This window comes from Pagrus pagrus (genome assembly GCF_965226575.1).
Source record: "Pagrus pagrus genome assembly, chromosome: 19".
NCBI classification, from domain to species: domain Eukaryota; kingdom Metazoa; phylum Chordata; class Actinopteri; order Spariformes; family Sparidae; genus Pagrus; species Pagrus pagrus.
The window spans coordinates 26,742,619-26,762,498 of NC_140203.1; the positions used below are offsets into that span (position 1 = coordinate 26,742,619).

General features: G+C 39.0%; 1 protein-coding gene across 1 annotated transcript in view; it reads right to left on the bottom strand.

Moving 5' to 3' along the window:
* Positions 1-19,880, bottom strand: part of dcc (DCC netrin 1 receptor) — a 341,027-nt gene that overhangs the window by 57,138 nt on the left and 264,009 nt on the right. Inside the window, exons 19-25 of the mRNA XM_084383879.1 lie at positions 14,409-14,516; positions 13,374-13,568; positions 13,200-13,232; positions 8,579-8,644; positions 3,240-3,402; positions 2,014-2,237; positions 1,420-1,536 (exon numbers count right to left, since the gene is read on the bottom strand). Coding sequence (XP_084240005.1) covers positions 1,420-1,536; positions 2,014-2,237; positions 3,240-3,402; positions 8,579-8,644; positions 13,200-13,232; positions 13,374-13,568; positions 14,409-14,516 — 906 coding nt within the window. The remainder of the gene's footprint in view (positions 1-1,419; positions 1,537-2,013; positions 2,238-3,239; positions 3,403-8,578; positions 8,645-13,199; positions 13,233-13,373; positions 13,569-14,408; positions 14,517-19,880) is intronic.

Consider the following 19,880-nt stretch of genomic DNA (forward strand, 5'->3'; position numbering starts at 1 on the left):
GCACAATCAGTAACCCCCCTGTTGCTGATTGGCTGGAATGACTGGAGGGGCCTGTTCTGAGCCACTTTGTTTTGTTTTCCACTTACAGAGCCAGGGGTGAGTCTGAAGACTATTTTTTTTTCAGCGCGCACACACAGAATGGACAGCTCGATGACACCTAATTTGACAAAAAGTGTACTGTATTAGCATTAATGAGTATACCTTTAACCTAAACAGTCTTTGGATTATGGAAAGAAGCTGAAGCACCTGGAGGAAAACACAGAAAAAGGTCCCAGCCGGACAGCAGGTTCAAACCCTGAACCTTTTTGTTGTAAAGCCACAGTGCGAGTCACTTCACCACTGTGCCACCCAACAAAGATTTTCATCTAGATTTTCATTTATTTGTGTACACATTTATGAACCCATTCCCAAACTGAAGTTTCACTTCTGCTCTCTCTACTCAAATTCTTCTATCTTTCTCTCCCTAGTTTTCTTTCTCTTGCTAGTCCACCTCCCTGATTCAGTTGCCCAGATGATGTCCTTTGCTTCATTTCAAATGTGAAAGTAATGAATTTCTGCTTACTCTCATCTCAGAATCTTGCAATTGGAGCCTTTGTCATGCATCAAACTCACAGTATGGTACAATATCTTTACACTAGAGCCTCAGGATATAACAACCAATCAAAAAAGAGCCAATTCACAATACCTGAGTAATTAAACCATCAATTATTGAAATAAAAAACATCCCTCAAAAGAGACAAACCATCAAGATCAACTTTATTTTAAGCACCACCACCTTAGGACAGGTCACCAATTAAGGTTGCCCTGTCAGTTATATGGCTGCAATGATGGCACTGTTGGTGGGTGGGTCCACCACTTGGGTAAAGACTAAAATATTTCTATTAGATGGATTGCCATGAAGTACACACTTCATGGCATGTTCTCCAGCGGATGAATCCCAGTGACTCTGGTGATTCCCTGAATTTTGACTTTAGTGCCACTAAATTTGTGGTTTTGTGTAGTATCTTAGAGATGCTTGCTAACAGTCTAAGCTAAGATAAACGGTGACACTTCATAATAACCATTATTTCTTTATGGCAAATTTATAGTTAATTAACTTTAGTTAATAGTTATTTTAATGTTGAATGTTGTTTATAATAATCTGTAAATGGTTAATAAATTCTGTGTGGTACACCTTTAAACATTATTTGGAAGGCCATTATAAAGTTGCAACTGATGTTTGTAAACTTTTATGATTGCTTAATAAAAATAAATAAAGCACTTTACTTTGATAGCAAGTTAGCATTGTAATTGTGAACATTTTAGCCTGCCGTTGTTAGTATTTAGCTCAAATCATGGCTGTATTTCTTGCTGCTGGAAACACTTTTGCAAAGAATAAAATCAGTTAAAGGAGTTGTTTAGGGCCAGTGAGTTACTTACGTGTGTTGCTAGGCTGTGAGTCCATAGGAATCATAATTTTGCCTCGTGTCCCCCTCCTGGCAGCCAGGGAGCGCTCCAGAGTGGAAATACTGCTGGATGCCTCATCACCATCAGCGCCTGGAACATCAAAACATTCAAGTTTCAAAACAGGGATTTAAACATTTTCTGTTCTTTATTTAAGCTCCAAAACATTTAATTAAATAAATGTGTTTTTTTTTATCTATGATAAATCATGATTCATTATAGCTAGAGTTAGCACATTAGAGACATGCAGATGTGAAACACTAACATTACAAACAAGTTACAAGTTGTCAACACATCATAGAGATATAGAGATGATAACCCTAACATGAAATCTGTATCGATAAAAAGACACAGAGACACAAATAAAAGTTGATGAATAAAGCAAACAACATTTGCTTTTAATTAAAGTTAATTATTGTAATATTTTAAATAATGATCAAAACATAAATACAATAAAGTATAATGGTTATTTATAAGGTTATACATCCTATATAATACATATCTAAATGTAACCATTTAAATAACAAATAAGTGGACGAACAAATGACTGAATCAGCATCCATTCTGTACCTGAGTGGCTGCTCTTGCTGCCCATCTGGCTCTCTGACTGGCTGTGTGCGACCTGGGGGAGGTCCTGGCAAGACTGGATGGGTGAATCATGTCCGGATGGGGCGACACTGGGAGCTTTCTCCATGTTCTTCATCTCCATCTCCTCATGATGGATCCAGAGGTCAGGAGGCCGCAGATCCTTCTGGCTGCCCTTCCTCTTACTGGCGCTGTGGCTCGCTCTCTTCCTACACAGGTGAGAAGGTCAGAGGGCGGGTGGGAGGGAAGGTAGATGTGAGGAACAGACTGCAGGACTGAGTGAACCATGGGAACCATACAGCCATAAGAGTCATGTTGCTGGGAAACCCTCTAAATCCCAGCAGAGTAACACACCTGTTCATCTGTGACATAGCAGTAATTTGCATCCATCATAAAACCATCTGCCTTACTCATGTATGCTGCAACAAGGAAGAATATTAGACAGACATGAAGAAGGGAACAGACGAAAACAGAAATATTATGGACAGACGAAAAGGACAATGACGAGAATTCCTCAGTTGACCTATTATACCAATTGAAGCCTATTAGTCCGGATTAACATGTATTTATTTTATTACAAGCCGGGTTATACACGAAACTGCTGAAATCTGGCAGGCTGGTTAAAAATCAGTTTTGACTTAACATCATGAACTGGATTATAAAAAAACATTATGATGGATTTAACAGACTGACACCTGTCAAACTAGATTACTAAATAATACAGACTAAAACAAAATAAACTGGATTATAGCTATATTTGGCTGTAGCTACTATCTGCTGTCAGCTAGTTAGCTCAGTTAGCCGTGCAGCTGGCATTGTATTAGCTAACTAGAATCCGTCAAGTGCCAGCAATTGGATTGGTGTTTACACCTAATCCAATAAACGATCAAATAAATTAATTAGATAAATTACAAAAGAACTATGAGTGAAGATGAATGGGATTATAAACAACAACAACAACATTAACAACAATAATAACAATAATAATAATAATAAGCCTAATGTAATTAAGGCCACAAAGGTAAGGTTCATCCTAATCAGGAAAGTTACAAATCCTGTTTGATTTAGTACAAATTTTCAGACCTGAACACATTTGAGACTTGATTTCTATGAAAAAAAACAACAACAGCCATGATGACTTGTTAACCATCTGCCTTGTTATCCTGACAGTTGTGTTTCCTGCCACCACACAGATGAATGAAACGCCTTACTTCCTCTGCTGGGCGGAGGAGCGCCGGGTGCAAATGAGCGCCACGATGACGACCACAACCACGGTGACAGCTCCCACAGAGACCACAATGATGACCAGGAGGTTACTGTTCTTCTGAGGCGTGGCGCTGCCGTGAGGTGGACGCATCTGACCAATGGGAGACTCTAAAATGCATATAAAATACAGTTGAGACTTTAAAACATGGGTTTTATCTTATCTGAAGTAATGGTTGAGGATTCTGAAAGTCAATGGCTACCAATATTAAAAAAATTATTTTCAACAAAGTGAATTGTAATTTTTCCTTTTTGTGTGCATCATGTTTAAATTTTTTTTTTCATATTTGAAATGTATAATTACTGCCAATCAGGACTAAATTCCAATTCGCATTGAAACCCGTATTGAAACATCGAAACCTTAAACATCATTTTAAATTAAATTTCACAGTCAGTTTCACTCTCATTTTAGCAGTATTACGTTTACAAGTACACTACAATGTTTGTGTCTTTGTAGATTTCTTTTCAATTCTAGATAAGGTAAAACATTTTCACAACTTTCTGTATTTTGAAAGCTGATATAGTGATCATTATAACATTTTGATCTATTTGTATTAATCTAAAGGTAATGTTGATTTGCATTTTAAAATGATCCTGTTGTATATACCTGTATATATAAAATGCATTAGTCAAAGGGAAATAGTTTTGGAATCCATAAAGACAACTGCTAAGCCTGCAGAGTGAAACCCAAACTGGTTTTCCCTCAACTGACAACACAAATGTGCTGCTGCTGAACCAATCAATACACAGTGTGTGTGTGTGTGTGTGTGTGAGAATGAGTGAGTGTATGACAGGTGTAAAGGGAGAAAAGGGAATCGATGACATGCTCTGTCATTCATTAACTCGACCTTGGAGCAGAGAGAAAAAGAAAATAGGAAACACAGGCGGAGTCTGGATATGGGGGGTGTTAAAGAGAACATAGAGAGAAGGAATGGAGAAAAAGAAGTGAGAGGGGAAAAAGAGAAACAAATATGATAGTGAGGGGTAAGAGAAAGGGCAGAATGGTGAGTGGAAGAAAGAACTGGGGAGGAAAGACAGATTAAGAAAAATGCATGTGAGAGAGAGGCACTTTACTTCTTTTACTCTCTCTCTCTCTCTCTCTCTCTCTCTCTCTCTCTCTTTCTCTCAGTGGAATCCAGTCTATCACAGCATCTATCAGTTTTTTTTACATTTCTTGTTTTAAGTTAGATTTCATCATCGTCTCCCTTTTCCTTTGTTAAAATAATAATAAAACATAAATCTTTCATTCAAACAGAAGTCTGACCCTTTGCTCAGGTTTATTCCTCAGGGTACAAAAGTAAAGGTCATGGTCATAACAATCAAAAGGGTTACTGCTTCTTCTTGGGAGCAGGAACGTTTATCAGGAGATATAACCGCATTCTGACAATCAGCAGCTCAGTCAGTTTAAAACCACAACAATATCAACAAATCAACACATGAGGGACAGGAAGTGTGGGAATCCACAACGATCCAGATACCTCTGCCGAGGCCCAATAATCAAAAGAAAACAACCCCACCTTCAAGCCTTTTGTAAGTACTTGATCACTCTTAAAATAACAGTGAAAATGAATGACAATAAACAACACAACTCCAACAGTCTCAGAGCAGTGCTTCTCAACAGCAGGCTATCATCTACAAAGATGATTGATGGGATTGAACTCTGGCTGACTTATGTGTTGGGGTTTCTAGTACTGCTGCCATTATTGAGACTGGTCAGTTCACCACGTTGGTCCAGACTGAAAAAACTCAACAACTATTGTATAGTTCTACATTCAATTTTGTACAGACATTCCAGGTCCCCACAGGATGAATCCTATTGATAGTGGTGGTCTCCTGACCATCCCTGTAGTGCCATCATAAGATTAACATTTGTAGTTTAACAATTGTTGGATAGATATTCATGAAATATGGTAGAGACAACCATGTTCCCTTCAGGATGAACTCTAATAATGTTGGTGATCCCATTACTTGGGGCATCATCATGTCAATCTTATGTACTTTGTTTTTTTGATTTTGATTGATTGATTGATATATTTTATTTTGAACATGTAAAAATAAAAGAGAAACAAATACTAAAATAAAAGCTTTGAAAGGCTTATAATCAAATATAGGATTGCTATTGTGAGCATATTAGGTTGCTGATACGATCATTTAGCTTGCCTAAGTAGCCTCACAGAGCTGCTAGCAAGACTGTAGACCAATGGTCCTCAATAGGCAGCCCCCGGGCCCCGAACTGTTATTCCTTCACTATGTGTTTTGGTTGGGTCAGCACGTGTATACAGGGACTTGTCTCCATGCCAACGATACACAGACAGCCTGTTACTGGGTCACTCACTGCTGCAAGCACAATTTTTAACTTTCAATTTCATTTTTGGAGCAGTTCGTATATTGACATTTTGCCGGCTGTAGGAGCCTAGATTGCACGAAAATGGTGTGTTCCAAGTTCACTGCCAAAAGAAAAGTGGACAGTGACAATCGGCAATTCAAAGAAGAATGGACTGAAACATTTGCATTCATTCTCCCTCCAACCAGCACGAGACCCATGTGCTTAATAAGCCAGGAGACTATAGCTGTGATAAAGATTTTGTATTTGAAACAGCATTATGAGATGAAGAATAGGGATTATGAAGAGACATTTCCTCAAAATTCAGAGGTAAGAACAACAAAAATAAATGCACTGAAATGGTCATATCAAGCTGCAAGCAAGATTCTTGTCACATCTATGACACAACAACAAAAACACTTTGATTCCTGAGATCTTGATATATTTGTTTACCAAAGGAATCTATGGAGGTGTTGATTTTTTTGTTAAACTGAAAGGGACATTTGGTTTGATTTTAGCATGTATGTTAGTTTTGGAATTCCTGAGATGCTTGATTCACCTTAGGACAGAAATACATTATTCCTTCTTTCTTGTGGTTCTTTGTGTTTATATTTAAAAAGAAAAGTGTTCTTAACCCCCTCCTGATATATTTGTTTTGGATTCATGACAGGGGTCATGTTTTGTTTTATTAAACTATTTTTGTCAAAAATGGAATATATTATATGTCAAAATGGAAATTACATTTTATTTTAGTTCGTATGACTAAGCAAATACGTAAACACTGTGATTGATGCAACATTGTTCATTAATTGCCCTGCAACTATTTAAAAATAACATAGAAGGTAATTCATTCATCATCATTGTACAACTGTAAAGCGAAACATTTTTTCTCATTTAAGGCTATAGATATAGATATAGATATTTTCAACTTTAATTGCTTCAAAGTGGTATGGAGCGCTCATCTCTGAAAACAGCCAACTTCACCTCCTCCGGATAAAATGAGGAGAGAATGAGACAACTTATGTAATTGTGTATATTTGTGTATAGCAGAAGCCAGACAGTGCTATACCTAGACCTCCAGTCTGCTCAGATATTGTCAGTGGATCAGAACTACAGGCTGAATCAGTGAGTACTGTACAGACTGTAAACGTAGAGACGGACACAGCCGTGATCTGAGGGAAAGAGTCCGAGATGAATCTTCTCTGTAAGTCATTTTTCAAGCGAGAGGAAGCTCTGCGACATAAAGGATGACACCAGGTTAAAGATGAAATAGGGTGAAGCTGATGAACAAAGCTTCGCCCTTGCCGACCCGCCATAAAGACAGAGGAGGATGGAGGTCGGAGAGGAAAGACTTATGATTGGCTCCAGCAGCAGCAGCAGCAAAGACGCAGACAGTCCATCTTCAAACACACACACACACACACACACACACACACATGCGCGGGCACGCACAAACTGCTTTCCCTACACTTAGACACTGCCAGCTTCAGACCCCGACCTATGACCTCACTGTGTATGAGGGGTTTCTTGAAGCTGAAATAGGAGAAGACAGTTACAGTTATGAACATGATTTGTTTTATAGGCAATTACTTTAGCTTTAGCAGTACTTTCAGGGTTATCAATACCAGCTGTATTAGCATTGGCATACTGGGTAGCAGCATATTTCCTTCAGCATAAGTGAAAGTACTGTAGCACTAATATCAGTATTAGCATTAGCATGAGTGGCCTATAGCCATTGTGCTGGTTGTGAATTTGGATTATTATTAGTATTAGTGTTGGTATAGGCATTGATTTAAGTGTACTAGTTAGTTAGCTTTAGCATCAGTTTCAGTGTTATAATAGCAGCATATTAAGATAGCATGAATATCCCTTTAGCATTAGCATGCGTACTATTAGCATTAATATTAGGCTTCACATGAGATATATGTTTAGCATTAAATTATTATTAATAATATTACTTTTGCTATTTAGAATCAGCATACAATTAATACTATTTAGGATACAACCAGTTACAATGTTTGTTTAGAATAAGTTCCTCGTAAAAACTACCTCTGGGTAGCTATCAAAGATGCTAGCAAAGCAATAAAGGGAAAACAAATAAGAACAGCAGAAATGAGTATTTTCATTGGATAATGAATTAAAGCTGATCATACTAATAATATGAATACTGGCCTGTTTTAGAGTTTAATTCTAGTCTCAAGTGACAAAAATATCTCAATATGTGAGAATAAATTATAGTAAAAAGAAAATGTTTCAAAGATCGAAATAAATGTGTTATATTGTTTATGTATTACAAAAATTGTATTGCTAAAATAAGTATTTATTTTTCATAATCATATTTAAGTTTAATATTCTTACTCTGATCGTTTTATTAAAAACTAGAAGCTTCCTCTGTGACTGTCCTACTTAAAATTCTTTAAGTTACAAATAATTTTGTTGTTGTTTAGGTCATTATATTAAGAACTACAAAATGGAGATTTATATGCCATCAGCCTCTCTAATCCTGTCCCCAAGTTGAGGCTATTATTTTCTCTAGTTTGTAGAAACACTGATTGATGTGGAGATAGTGAATCTAATTAATTTTTCCTGCCAGAGGCAATACAACAACAAACAGGAAGCAATGCTAACGGACTGTAAATCAGTGAGCCGCAGCTCCACGTCGGGACGCTGCAAGTCATTAAAGTAAGTTTAGACATGACTGAGTTGAGTGATCAAAGACAACAACTGAGTCGATGTGATAATGTGATGATGTTGCAGAATACCACACACACACACACACACACACACACACACACACACACACACACACACACACACACACAATCAGCTCAGCTCAGCTCCCAGGAAATTTGTTCTCATTACAGTATCAAGTCCAATAATTAACCGAAATGTAATTCTACTTTCTGACAGTCAGAGTCAGTGAAGCAGAAGAAGTGTGTGTGTGTTTCTGTGTCAGTGTGTTACCGTTGACGCTGCTCCTGTCAATCAGGTTGGTGTCAGACGGCCAGTAGGCATGCTCTCCCCCTCGACCTGCAGGAGAAAAATATAGAAAAACATCAGGAAGGAACAAACAAAAAAGAAAAGGGGCAAAGACCCTAACCCTAACACTTATAAATATGGCACTTTGCAGTGGGAATAGAGGGGTGGGACAGAGAGACTGGTTCCTTGTTAGGAAATAAATCACTTAGCTGGTGAATGCACACACATACAGTACATGTCATACATGTGCTGTGTGTATAGGTTTCTCCTGAGAGTGCATTAAGTCAAAATTTTCACGCTTTATTCATCTGAGAGGATACTAACATTTCCCTGGATATTTGAAATAGATTCACACAAGCCCCTTTCACACTGCCTTTTCAAGGTGGAAATGTTGCACCGTTGTTCTAGTTCATTTCACCAATATTTTGTCATGATATGCTAGTGCTATTCCCCTCTGAGTCCGGGCTTGTCTGTTATCAACATCCGGGGTCAAACTAGCAGTAGCAGCTACAGGTAAACAAGCTGGGCTGTCGCGGGTGCGCGCGCAGCTCAGAGACGACATCTTCCAGGTCAGAGGTAGTAGATCAACCTACAGACCCCGGATGTTGATAACAGACGAGCCCGGACTCAGAGGGGAATAGCGCTAGCATATCGTAACAAAATATTGGTGAAGTGAACTAGTTTCGTGGCAGATAATGCTCATAGAGGCTGCGCTTCGGTGCCCCGTCACTCGCATTATATGGATATATCGGTGCTACACTGGATCTAATTTCGTCCGAACGACTTCAAATGACACCAAAGTTATCTGGGTGAGTAAATGACCATATATTTTGCTAGAAATAAGGTCCAGGTTGTAAAAAATGGTAGTTATCCTTTAATGAGGTGCATTCTGGACCCATCCTCCATTCAAGTTTGTGGAAATCTGTTCAGTAGTTGTTGTGAAATCCTGCAGACAAACCAACCACCCAACCATCCATACAACCAACTAACCCATGGACATGGAGGAAAACATCACCTCCCTGGAGGAGATAATACCATCAACTAAAGAAACTAAGGATGACAAGACTGGATTAATGACACCTATGCACAGGCCTCAGGCCCACAAGGCCCCCAATTTTCCCAAATTCACAGTTTTCACATTTCATTTTATTCATCTGTAGTGTTGAGAGATAAATTGATGTCTTATAATTGTGAAATCAGGATTTCTCCTTCGATTATGATTGTACCATCAAAATCTATAATCATTGCATCCCTACTCACTGAAAGTTTCATTTATTAACTGGCGCCCCTTATAGTGCTCTCCTTCTGATGATCTGATTGGTTGAAGTTAGGCCATGTTTGACGGCGACAGATGGTTCACCCAGTAAACTGCTAAGTGTTTTTTGAAGGCGCCTGCCCTTTTCCATATCTGTGCTACCACTGTTTGTGTAGTATAAAACCTACAAACTATTAAATAAACTTTCATAAAATTGTTTTAAAATACATGTTTCTGGTTTCCCCCTTGTTGACCAACAGAGGAGCTAGATACATTTGGAGGATATTTAAAAAGAAAGTCAAGAGCATATCAACATAGATGTTGCCAGAGAACAGACTGGAGAGAGAGGTTTTTTTGGATTATCGTGCCAATAGTTAACGACATCTCAAATTAATTCAAAGTAAGACACGATACATATTTCTCCCACATTTTACTTAATATTTAGTACTTTTACTTGAGTAAAGAATGTGTTCACTTTACCGCTTCTGCACACACACACACACACACACACACACACACACACACACACACACACACAGACACACACACACACACACACACACACACACACACACACAAAAAGGGTGTTCCTTGTCAGTCTGTCTTTGGGTGTGCATTAAACAGTCTGTTTTCATGTGTTTACAGTAGAAGGTCCTCAGTAACAGGGCAGAACATCAATCTTCCCTCCTCCCCTGACAACACTTCTGATTTATACAGAGAAGGACTGCAGTGTGAACATGTGCACACACCACACACATGCACACACACACAGAGACATATATATCTGTCAGAGACAAACAGCACCATTTAACATTCTGACATTGGAGCTGAGTCTCTCTGGTTCAGTGTCCCAACACCTGAATCGCTTCACTGCACTAAGGTCCAGCTGCTCTAAAAATTCCCAGAATGCTTTTTTAGAAATCAGTGAACATCTCTGACGGAGACAGCCAGAGTGGCATATCCACCTTCTACAGAATGTCATAATGAACTAGTATATAGTAGGAATTTGTTTCTGGACCAAGGCCCAGTTCATTAAACATTGCTTAAATAATCATGACTGTTTTCCTTGGGGTATCTTGTGAGGGAACATGAGGTGCTATATCTGTTGAAATGAGCCATTCAACCATTGTATACAGGTTGAGCGCTACAGACGGTTGACAAATGAAATTAAATATCTGAATAAATGAGTTAAGAAACAAAACAAATGGTGGCTCTTTTGTACTGTGGGGTGCAGGTGGCGTGGCTTGGATCCACTTGTCTGAAGAGAAGGAAGGATCACTGCAAGTCAACAAAGTTGTTGAGTGATCACTTGTATCCTACAATGAGGTCAGGGTTGTCGACTGTTGCTGATTGTTTTTCCAATTTTCATGGCTGTGATTTAGTTTTGTTGGTCCAGCATGCAGTGGGTGGAGTCTAGTGTAAAGCAGAGCTATTAGATTTTATGTCAGCCTCAGGATGAATTGTAATAAATCTGGTGATTCTTGTCATCTTACTTATTCCTCTGGTCAAAATGTCAATTTGTCCAAAACTTTGGTTTATGACCAAATATCTGCAAAATGAATGACATTCCAATCTATCTCAGCTGTACTTTGTGTTTAGTCCTAATTAGGTAATACGTTCTAAGACTACATCTGTTTAGCATCAGTATGTTTGCATTGTCAGTGTGAGCATGTTGTTATAATGGATGTGGCTAGCATGCTTAGTATTTAGCTAAAAGCTCGAAAAAAAGCTAGAAAACAACAACAACAGAAGAACACTGATAGCCAATCAAAATCCATCAACATTCACAGGCCATCACATTCACAACTTATAAACGCTTATATAATGTAATATTAGGCTTAAAATTTCACATATTATAATTTTACCTGCAACATACTGCTAAACTCTCTTTGGCTGATGGGGTCTCTGAAGTTTGTTTTGTCTTTACAGATGTTCTCATTGATAATCACCAAGATAATTGATGTTGATTCATATCAACGTATGAATAAAGTTTGTCTTCAAAAAATGACAAATCCAATTAGCAGGGTTTTGGATTCTCTTAACTTTTCTCATCATTGAAGAATTTAGTGAAACCATATCCTTCTGGTTTCTTTTTGGTATGTAGGCCTACAACAGGAACAGTTAATCAATAACCATTTCCCTAAGCTGCTGAAACAGCTGGAGGGTGCAGTGCATGCTTGGCTCCACAGTTTATCATTCATCAGTGTGCATGCTCACATTGTTCTCGTTGACCTATCCTTATAGTGATTGTTCCTGATGTAGATGGCCCTTAGTCTTTGTTTGTAGATAATGTCATGCTGTTAGTTTAAGTTCAGCATGCACTGTAGCATTTTGCTGGTGTGTACTATGGGCATCAAATGATGCAACACTACATCATGTAGTGTCAGTAGAACTGTGTAACACCAATGACAATCTGTTTCACAACTATATTTACACTCATTTAAAAGATTAAATTAAAGATTGAAAACGAAAAAAAATTTGTGCGTCATGTTCTCTGAGCTGCTGTGAGATTTTAAAGCAGATTTGAAAAGTTTTGTGTGTTCATTAGCATCATGTCCCCTTCTGGTTACTGTTTGCTGCTGCTAATGAAAAAATCAGAGAACAGAGTGTTAATTATGTCCAAATAATTTGATGAACTTGAAATATGGCTCTTTTCCATCGCCTCTAATTTGTCTGCATTAATAATTATAAAAACCTCTCCCTCCTCTCTCGCTCACTTTCTTTTTATTTCACTCTCAGAAGAGAAATTATTTTTTGCTGAGCAATTAACAAACACCTTTCCTTCAGCCTGATAAGTCGGGGCTGTTTGCATAAAGTGAAAAATAAATTGAATCAAGAGGAAATGAGATAACTTTTCATATTTTTCTTCCCTGTCAAGTTTTCATGTTACTGAATTCTCCAGACTGATATTTCAACCAACCAGGCTCAGGAAACTCATGGATATATTTCACTAAACTTGGTACATTACATATTTCAGTGGTTCAAAACCATTTCTGTCTGACACACCCCCTTACAGATGACACTATAGTACCCCTGCATCTACAACACCTGTCATTTTCCAAATACATCCATTACTGTTATCTCATTACTAAGACTGTTTAGTCATTACATTCAGTTGTTTCATTTTCTCTGCTCACTGCCTAACTAGTTTAAAGCACTCTCAATTAATCCTATTTTCATCCAGGTAAAAATAACTGGATGAGTTGCTTCAAATTTAGCATAGTTTAAAGTTAGATAACTTGAATGATATGTCTACACACAACCTGATGAGAAGAAAAACACACACACACACACACACACACACACACACACACACACACACACGCACACACACACACACACACTACCTACCTTGATCATTGGCCATCTTGTCTGGATGTTCCACTGAAAGAGCAACAGAGAGAGAGTCAGCAAACATATGAAATATAAAACAAAGGAATACACTGACAGAGGTCTTGATCTTCATTCTCACACACACACACACACACACACACACACAAACAAAAAAAACACACTCTGACAGACCTTTGGCAGTTCTGAAGTGGACGGGCTCAGACAACGGGCCGACTCCTTTGGCGTTCTTGGCCTGAATTCTGAAGTAATAAACCGTGTCGAGGTTCAGATCCACAACCTGATGGGTCAGCCGGTCACCACTTATCGCCTCCATCACCCAATCATCTATCGGCATGTTCTTATCCAGTGTGTAGTAAAGGATGTAACCTATTAGACAAGAAGTTATAGGATTAATAAGAGTTAAAATCAAAGGCATTATTAATATTCAGAGTGCAGTACAGATCTTTAGAAATAAAGACATGAATTATCTAGCAATCATTATTAGCCTGTTCTCATGCAGTTCGTGATAAAAATGTTACATGTGTCAGGGAAGAACATACATCTACAAAAAATATACAACTCAAGATAGCCATATTGATTCACCAGGTTGAATTTAGACCCTAACTCTAACCTGATATTTCCAGTGTAATATAAGACCAGAGACTACATGACGACTAATCTTTGAAAATGTTTAATGTTATTATTACCATAGACAGATGGTGTAAGGTGTGAGAAATTTGAGAAAAGGAATTACATCAGATAATGTTAGATCTTATACTTTGATATTGTTTTGTGTGTGTGTGTGTGTGTGTGTGTGTGTGTGTGTGTAGTGCTGTTAGCCCTGTAGAGAGCGTCTGATGCATCCTCCAGGATGCTGCAGGAGCAGCAGAGCTCGTTAAAACTGACGGGTTTACAGCCGGGTCGATCACCCAGAGGAAGAGAGAGAGAACAATGGAAGAAAGCGTGTGTGTGTGTGTGTTTGGATTCACAGAGCAACAACTGAAAAGTGTGTTGCATTATTGTAAAAAAAATCATTTTTTTGTCTACTTTCAGACATTTTACAGAACTAACAATTAATCTATTATTTGAATAAATAATCAGCATTTCAATTGAAAATCTAAATTTTTTTTACGTCTGATGAATAAGTCTGTGTGTACTGTAACTGTGTGCTGTAAACCAGTAGCTTGGAATGTCTGTGGTGATTAGTGTGTTTAGATAAACATTTACCTGTAATTCGTCCATTAGCCTCCATTGGTGGTTGCCAGCTGATTAAAATGGCGCGGGGTCGTCCCTCACGACTGATCACAGTCAAATCTTTGGGGGCGGAACTAGGAGCTGACAATTATGGATGGACAGGAGGAAGAGGAGAAAAAAAAACAGTGTCAGAAATGGTAGGATGAGATAATGGTGCGACTATCTTAATTGTCTGTATATGATGAAGGTTACAGTTATCTGTATCTCTCTCCTTCCATGTGTTTGTCTCTCCTCTCTTGGTGTATGCTGTGCTGTCTCTTCTGTGTTTGTGTAGTCTTGTCCTCTCTCCAGGTCTCCATGGCTGAGAGGTCGTTTTGCTCAGGTTTAACCTAGCTGTTGACTCCTGAAGTTGCTCAACGGTCCCCTTGAACAATACTCTTGATTTATGTTTTGAAATCTACATATATCTGTAATTTTGATGATGAACATGATTTCTAATGGGTTTTTTTGTTGATCTGATCTGTTCTCAGGACAGACATATAGCATGTCTGTCTATCAAGAGAGGGATCCCTCAATCTGTAGATCTTCCTGAGTTATTTTCTATCTCCTTTTTCCTGTTCAAAGGGTGTTTGAGTGTAGATTTTCTTGATCCATCAAGGGTAATCAAGTTTCTAAGGACAGTCGGAGAGTGTCATACTCTATACAATTGAACACATTAAGGCAAATTGTAATTTGCTATACTGGGCTATATTAAATAAAAAAATGGCTTGCCTTTTCTTACTATAAGTTAATTAAGTGGACCTATGGACATATGATTTTCTGAAATGTAGCAAAGTTGAATTGATTAGTTGTTTAATTTGCTGACATGTGCAGGTAACCCTGTACCTTTACAATAAAACTAATGCAAATAAAGCAGTGGTTCCACTAGAGACAAATTGAGAAGACCAATATCCAAATCATGTCTTTCTTTTAAGTATGAAACTATGGTGAAGAGACCATTAGTTTTGTTTGTGATAAAGATGTGAAGGAGTTGCAAACAGCTTCCTTGCGAGGCACCTGAATCCCCAAATTCATCTGATCACGTGATCTAGCAAATCTATCTTGCCAGGCTTAGCATAGCATAGATGTTGCTATAGCATCAGTTATATCAGGATTGGAGGGTGTATTTCATTGAAAGGAGAGCAAACCACAGGCTTTTTCAATGCAAAAGATATTTTCACTCTTCTCTCGGCTGACTTCGGTAAGAGTTTAATTTACCAGCTGGCTGTGGTAGTGCTCTCTTACTGTAGGTCTGATTGGTTGAAGTTAGTCCATGATAGTTGATGATAAACAGATAGTTTGTCCAATCAACTGCCAAAGATTTTTTGAAAGTGCCCGTTATCCAAACAGTTTCTAGTAGCTCCTATCCAGATGGCTTGGGGACTCAAACCATTTTGTGAAAGAAACCATGTGGTGCATCAGGTAATAACAGCTTACCTCCAAAGTTAAAGCAAAACTAAGAATCTACAGGTATGCGAGTAGTTCTGCTAGGCCGCACAGATGCTCTTCCAGTCAAATAATAACATCAGAATACTAACATGCCCACAGTGCCAGAGCTGAAAATCTTAGGTTTAGCAGGGACTGTCACCCTATTCACCATTGTATTTAATAAGGGCTGTCAAAATAAGTCATTCATTTTGATGAATTAATTGCAGAAAAAATCAGATTAATCGCCCCCTGACCTTACATCACTGTGCACATTCCACAGTAGCTTTGTAAACACAATGGAGGCAGATAAATAAACACTTCTCAGCATACTGAATGGAAAAGTCCTGCTGTGGTTATTAGTCAGACGTTATACCATCGCTAGCATGGATGTTAGCAGGGAAAGGGATAGCTTTACTCAAGAGATAGATAGATGACAGAGATGCACTTTCTCCTACAATGTAAAACATTCAACGAAACGAGGAACATTTATTTTAATAAATTCAATTTGATAATCTCAGAGTTCAAAGAGCTGAACGACATATCAAAATTAAAAATACTCCTGGGAGAAGGAGATGGGGCATGCCTTGCTGCCCAATATGTGTCAGCATGCCACAACCTGAGGGACAGTGAATGACCGACACACACACACACGCAGGCACACGCACACACACACACACAACTTTCATGCCAATAAAGCCCCTTTGAATAGAATAGAATAGATAGATAGATAGATAGATAGATAGCTTTGTTAATCCCCAAGGGGAAATTACTATCTTGTGTGGTAAGGAGCTGAAGAGTTTATTAATGGTCAAACTGCCATTGTTCAGAAGCCAGGCTTGGTGGATGACATAATTTTTTATTTGTCAAAAATTACAAAACATTGTCTAGAAAGATCATAACAATACCAAAACACATGGGAGTGGGAAACTTAGTCTAAAGTTGGTGCTAGGTGAAAAGTCAGGGGATCAGATGAGTCATTGCAATTTATTAGAAGGGGGTCATGAATGTCTTTATCAAGTTTCATGGTATTCTTGGCATTGTCTTGCTGAAACAAGCAGGGATGTCCCTGAAAAAGACGTTGCTTGGATGGCAGCATATTTTGCTCCAAATCCTATATGTACCTTTAAGTTACCTATAAGTTACCCATGCCATGGGCACTAACACACCCCCATACCATCATACCATCACAGATGCTGGCTTTTGAACTTTGCGCTGACAACAATCTGGATGGTCCATGGACGTCCATGATTTCCAAAAACAATTTGAAATGTGGACTCGTCACACCACAGCAACCTTTTCCACTTTGCGTCAGTCCATCTCAGATGAGCTCGGGCCCAGAGAATTTTCTGGGTGTTGTTGATATATGGCTTTCGCTTTGCATGGTAGAGTTTTAACTTGCACTTGTAGATGTAGCGACGAACTGTGTTAACTGACAATGGTTTTCCGAAGTGTTCCTGAGCCCACGTGGTAATATCCTTTACAGAATGATGTCGGTTTTTAATGCAGTGCCGCCAGGAAGGTCGAGGGAATTCAATGTTGGTTTTCGGCCTTTACGTGCAGAGATTTCTCCAGAATCAAACAAACAATCAAACAGGTGTTTTTTTGAGCATTCCTCAAAAGCAGTCTTTTGTTGCCCCTGTCCCAGCTTTTTTGGAATGTGTTGCAGGCATCAAATTCAAAATGAGTGAATATTTGCAAAAAAACAATAAAGTTTATTAGTTTGAACATTAAATTTGCAAATCATTGTATTCTGCTTTTATTTAGTTTTACACAATGTCCCAATTTCATTGGAATTGGGGTTTGTATGATTAAGCTGCCGCTACTATAGTGCTGGACTGTTAGCATCCTATGATTAGAATGAATTGTATCTTACATAGTAACCTCCCCAAGTGAGTTGTTCAGTATTTGTATTCAGCTTGATTTTCTTTCTCAGCCAGACAATCATATGTGTCTCTCTCCTCTCAGAGATCAGATTATTTGTTTCTGTATTTTAGGTGTAGATTAGCTCTTTACCTGAACCTTCTCAGCTTTCAATAATCTAACCATAGACAGTATAATTATAAGTTTGTGGGTCTGAAAAGTGAGGCAATGCAGAAGCGCCTTCAACCTCCATTCTTCCTAATCACCAGCAGGGGGCGACTGCACTGGTTTCAGATAGAAGTCAGATTCTGTATATGAGAAAATGGCCCTCTTGTTAGAAAAACTGTTTACTGAGGTAATAATTCAAGTGATTTACTTGATTCATAACTATTACTAAGTAGTTATTAAGCCCATTTACGACCATAAACTCATTAGGAAACTGAGTTTATGGTCTTAAATGGTCTTAATAACTAGTTTCAAGTCTTCCTCATTACAGCATGGTGTTCATTTTGTAATTGATGGTCCCATTTAGAGTAAAATAGACAATAAAGAACAGTATGTTTTAGGGCCTGGCTACCTTCTAATGACAAGGTGCTACCAGGGTATGTCCTCGAGTTGTCAGATCCAGTCAGAATAGAAGCTTAGCTATTCTCCCCAGCTCCACCCTTTAAACAAAAATGGTCACTTCTGGCTCCAAAAAACCCCAATATTGCATCAGAAATAATGCCAAGCTCAAGGTTTCAATATAATTGTCCACCAAGCAATGATGTGGCCAGGCTGATGTGCTATTTCACTACACAGTTCAGTCATTCTCAGGGATTGGTGTGACACTCTGCCACCAATCTGCTGTGTCTGAACTTGAGAAAAGTGTGTCAAGTTCCAGGACTCTCTTGTATGAAAATGTCAAGCCTTAAAAGAAGGACTCAGGCTTTTTTCTCCTCAACTGTCACTAAGTAGCAGCCTATTGGAGCTTTTGTGTTTGATGGCTCAGGACACGGGATTCTGCCTTTAAGTCTGGGGACCTGCAGGCCTACAAACAAGCATGGCGAAGCCTGAGGAGAGGCATCAATGAGGCCAAACGCAGGTACAAGCAGCGCATAGAGGGGCACTTCACATAAGAGTGCTGTTTGTGGACTTCAGCTCAGCATTTAACACGGCCATCCCCCACAAACTAATCCACAAACTGAGCAACCTGGGCTTAGGCAGTTCGCTGTGCACATGGATACTGGACTTTCTCAGTAACAGACCACAAAACGTCAAGATGGGAGGCCGCACATCATCCACTCTCATCCTAAACACTGGCACACCACAGGGGTGTGTCCTCAGCCCCCTCCTCTACTCCCTCTTCACCCATGACTGCTCCCCCATCCACCCCACCAACACCATCGTCAAATTTGCTGATGACACGACCATAGTAGGACTGATAACAAATAACGAGTCAGCCTGCAGGGAGGAGATTCAGCATCTGACAGAATGGTGTTCGGACAATAACCTGGACTTAAACGCCTCGAAAACCAAGGAACTGATGGTGGATTTCCGGAAATCCAAACGCAGAGCTTCTGCCCTCCTGACCTACTGCTGCATGGTGTGGGTCTCCAGCTGCATAACACAGGATAGGAAGGACCTGCAGCAGGTGGTGAGGGCATCGGAGCATGTCATCGGGACGACACTACCCCCTCTCACAGACATTTACACTGGTCGACTCCAAAAGAAAGCCAGCTGTATTGTTAAGGACCCCATTCACCCCGGACATTACCTGTTCTCCCCCCTGCCCTCTGGGAAGAGATATAGATCTATCAGATCTAAAACAAACAGACTGGAGAACAGTTTCTTCCCACAGGCAGTGAAATGCACACCCCCTTGTTAAGGAACCTTAGTTAAGAAAATAAAGTTGATTTTTTTCTGGAATCTTCATCGTGCAAGTGCAAAGAAAAGAAGAACCATGGGTAAAAGATAAAACCCGATATGACCCCACAAATTAACCCCATTTTTAACATTACATAACAAAAACAGTGGGAATGTTTCATCAAACTACTCCTGCCGAACTCCGCAGCTGCTACCAGCTGGTATTGTAAGCTTTTTGCCACAGAGCCATCTTGGCCAAAAAAGAGAATAGTAAAAGAAAAATATGATTGAAAATAATAGAGTTTACAGTCTGTGTAGCTGGTGATTAAGGCT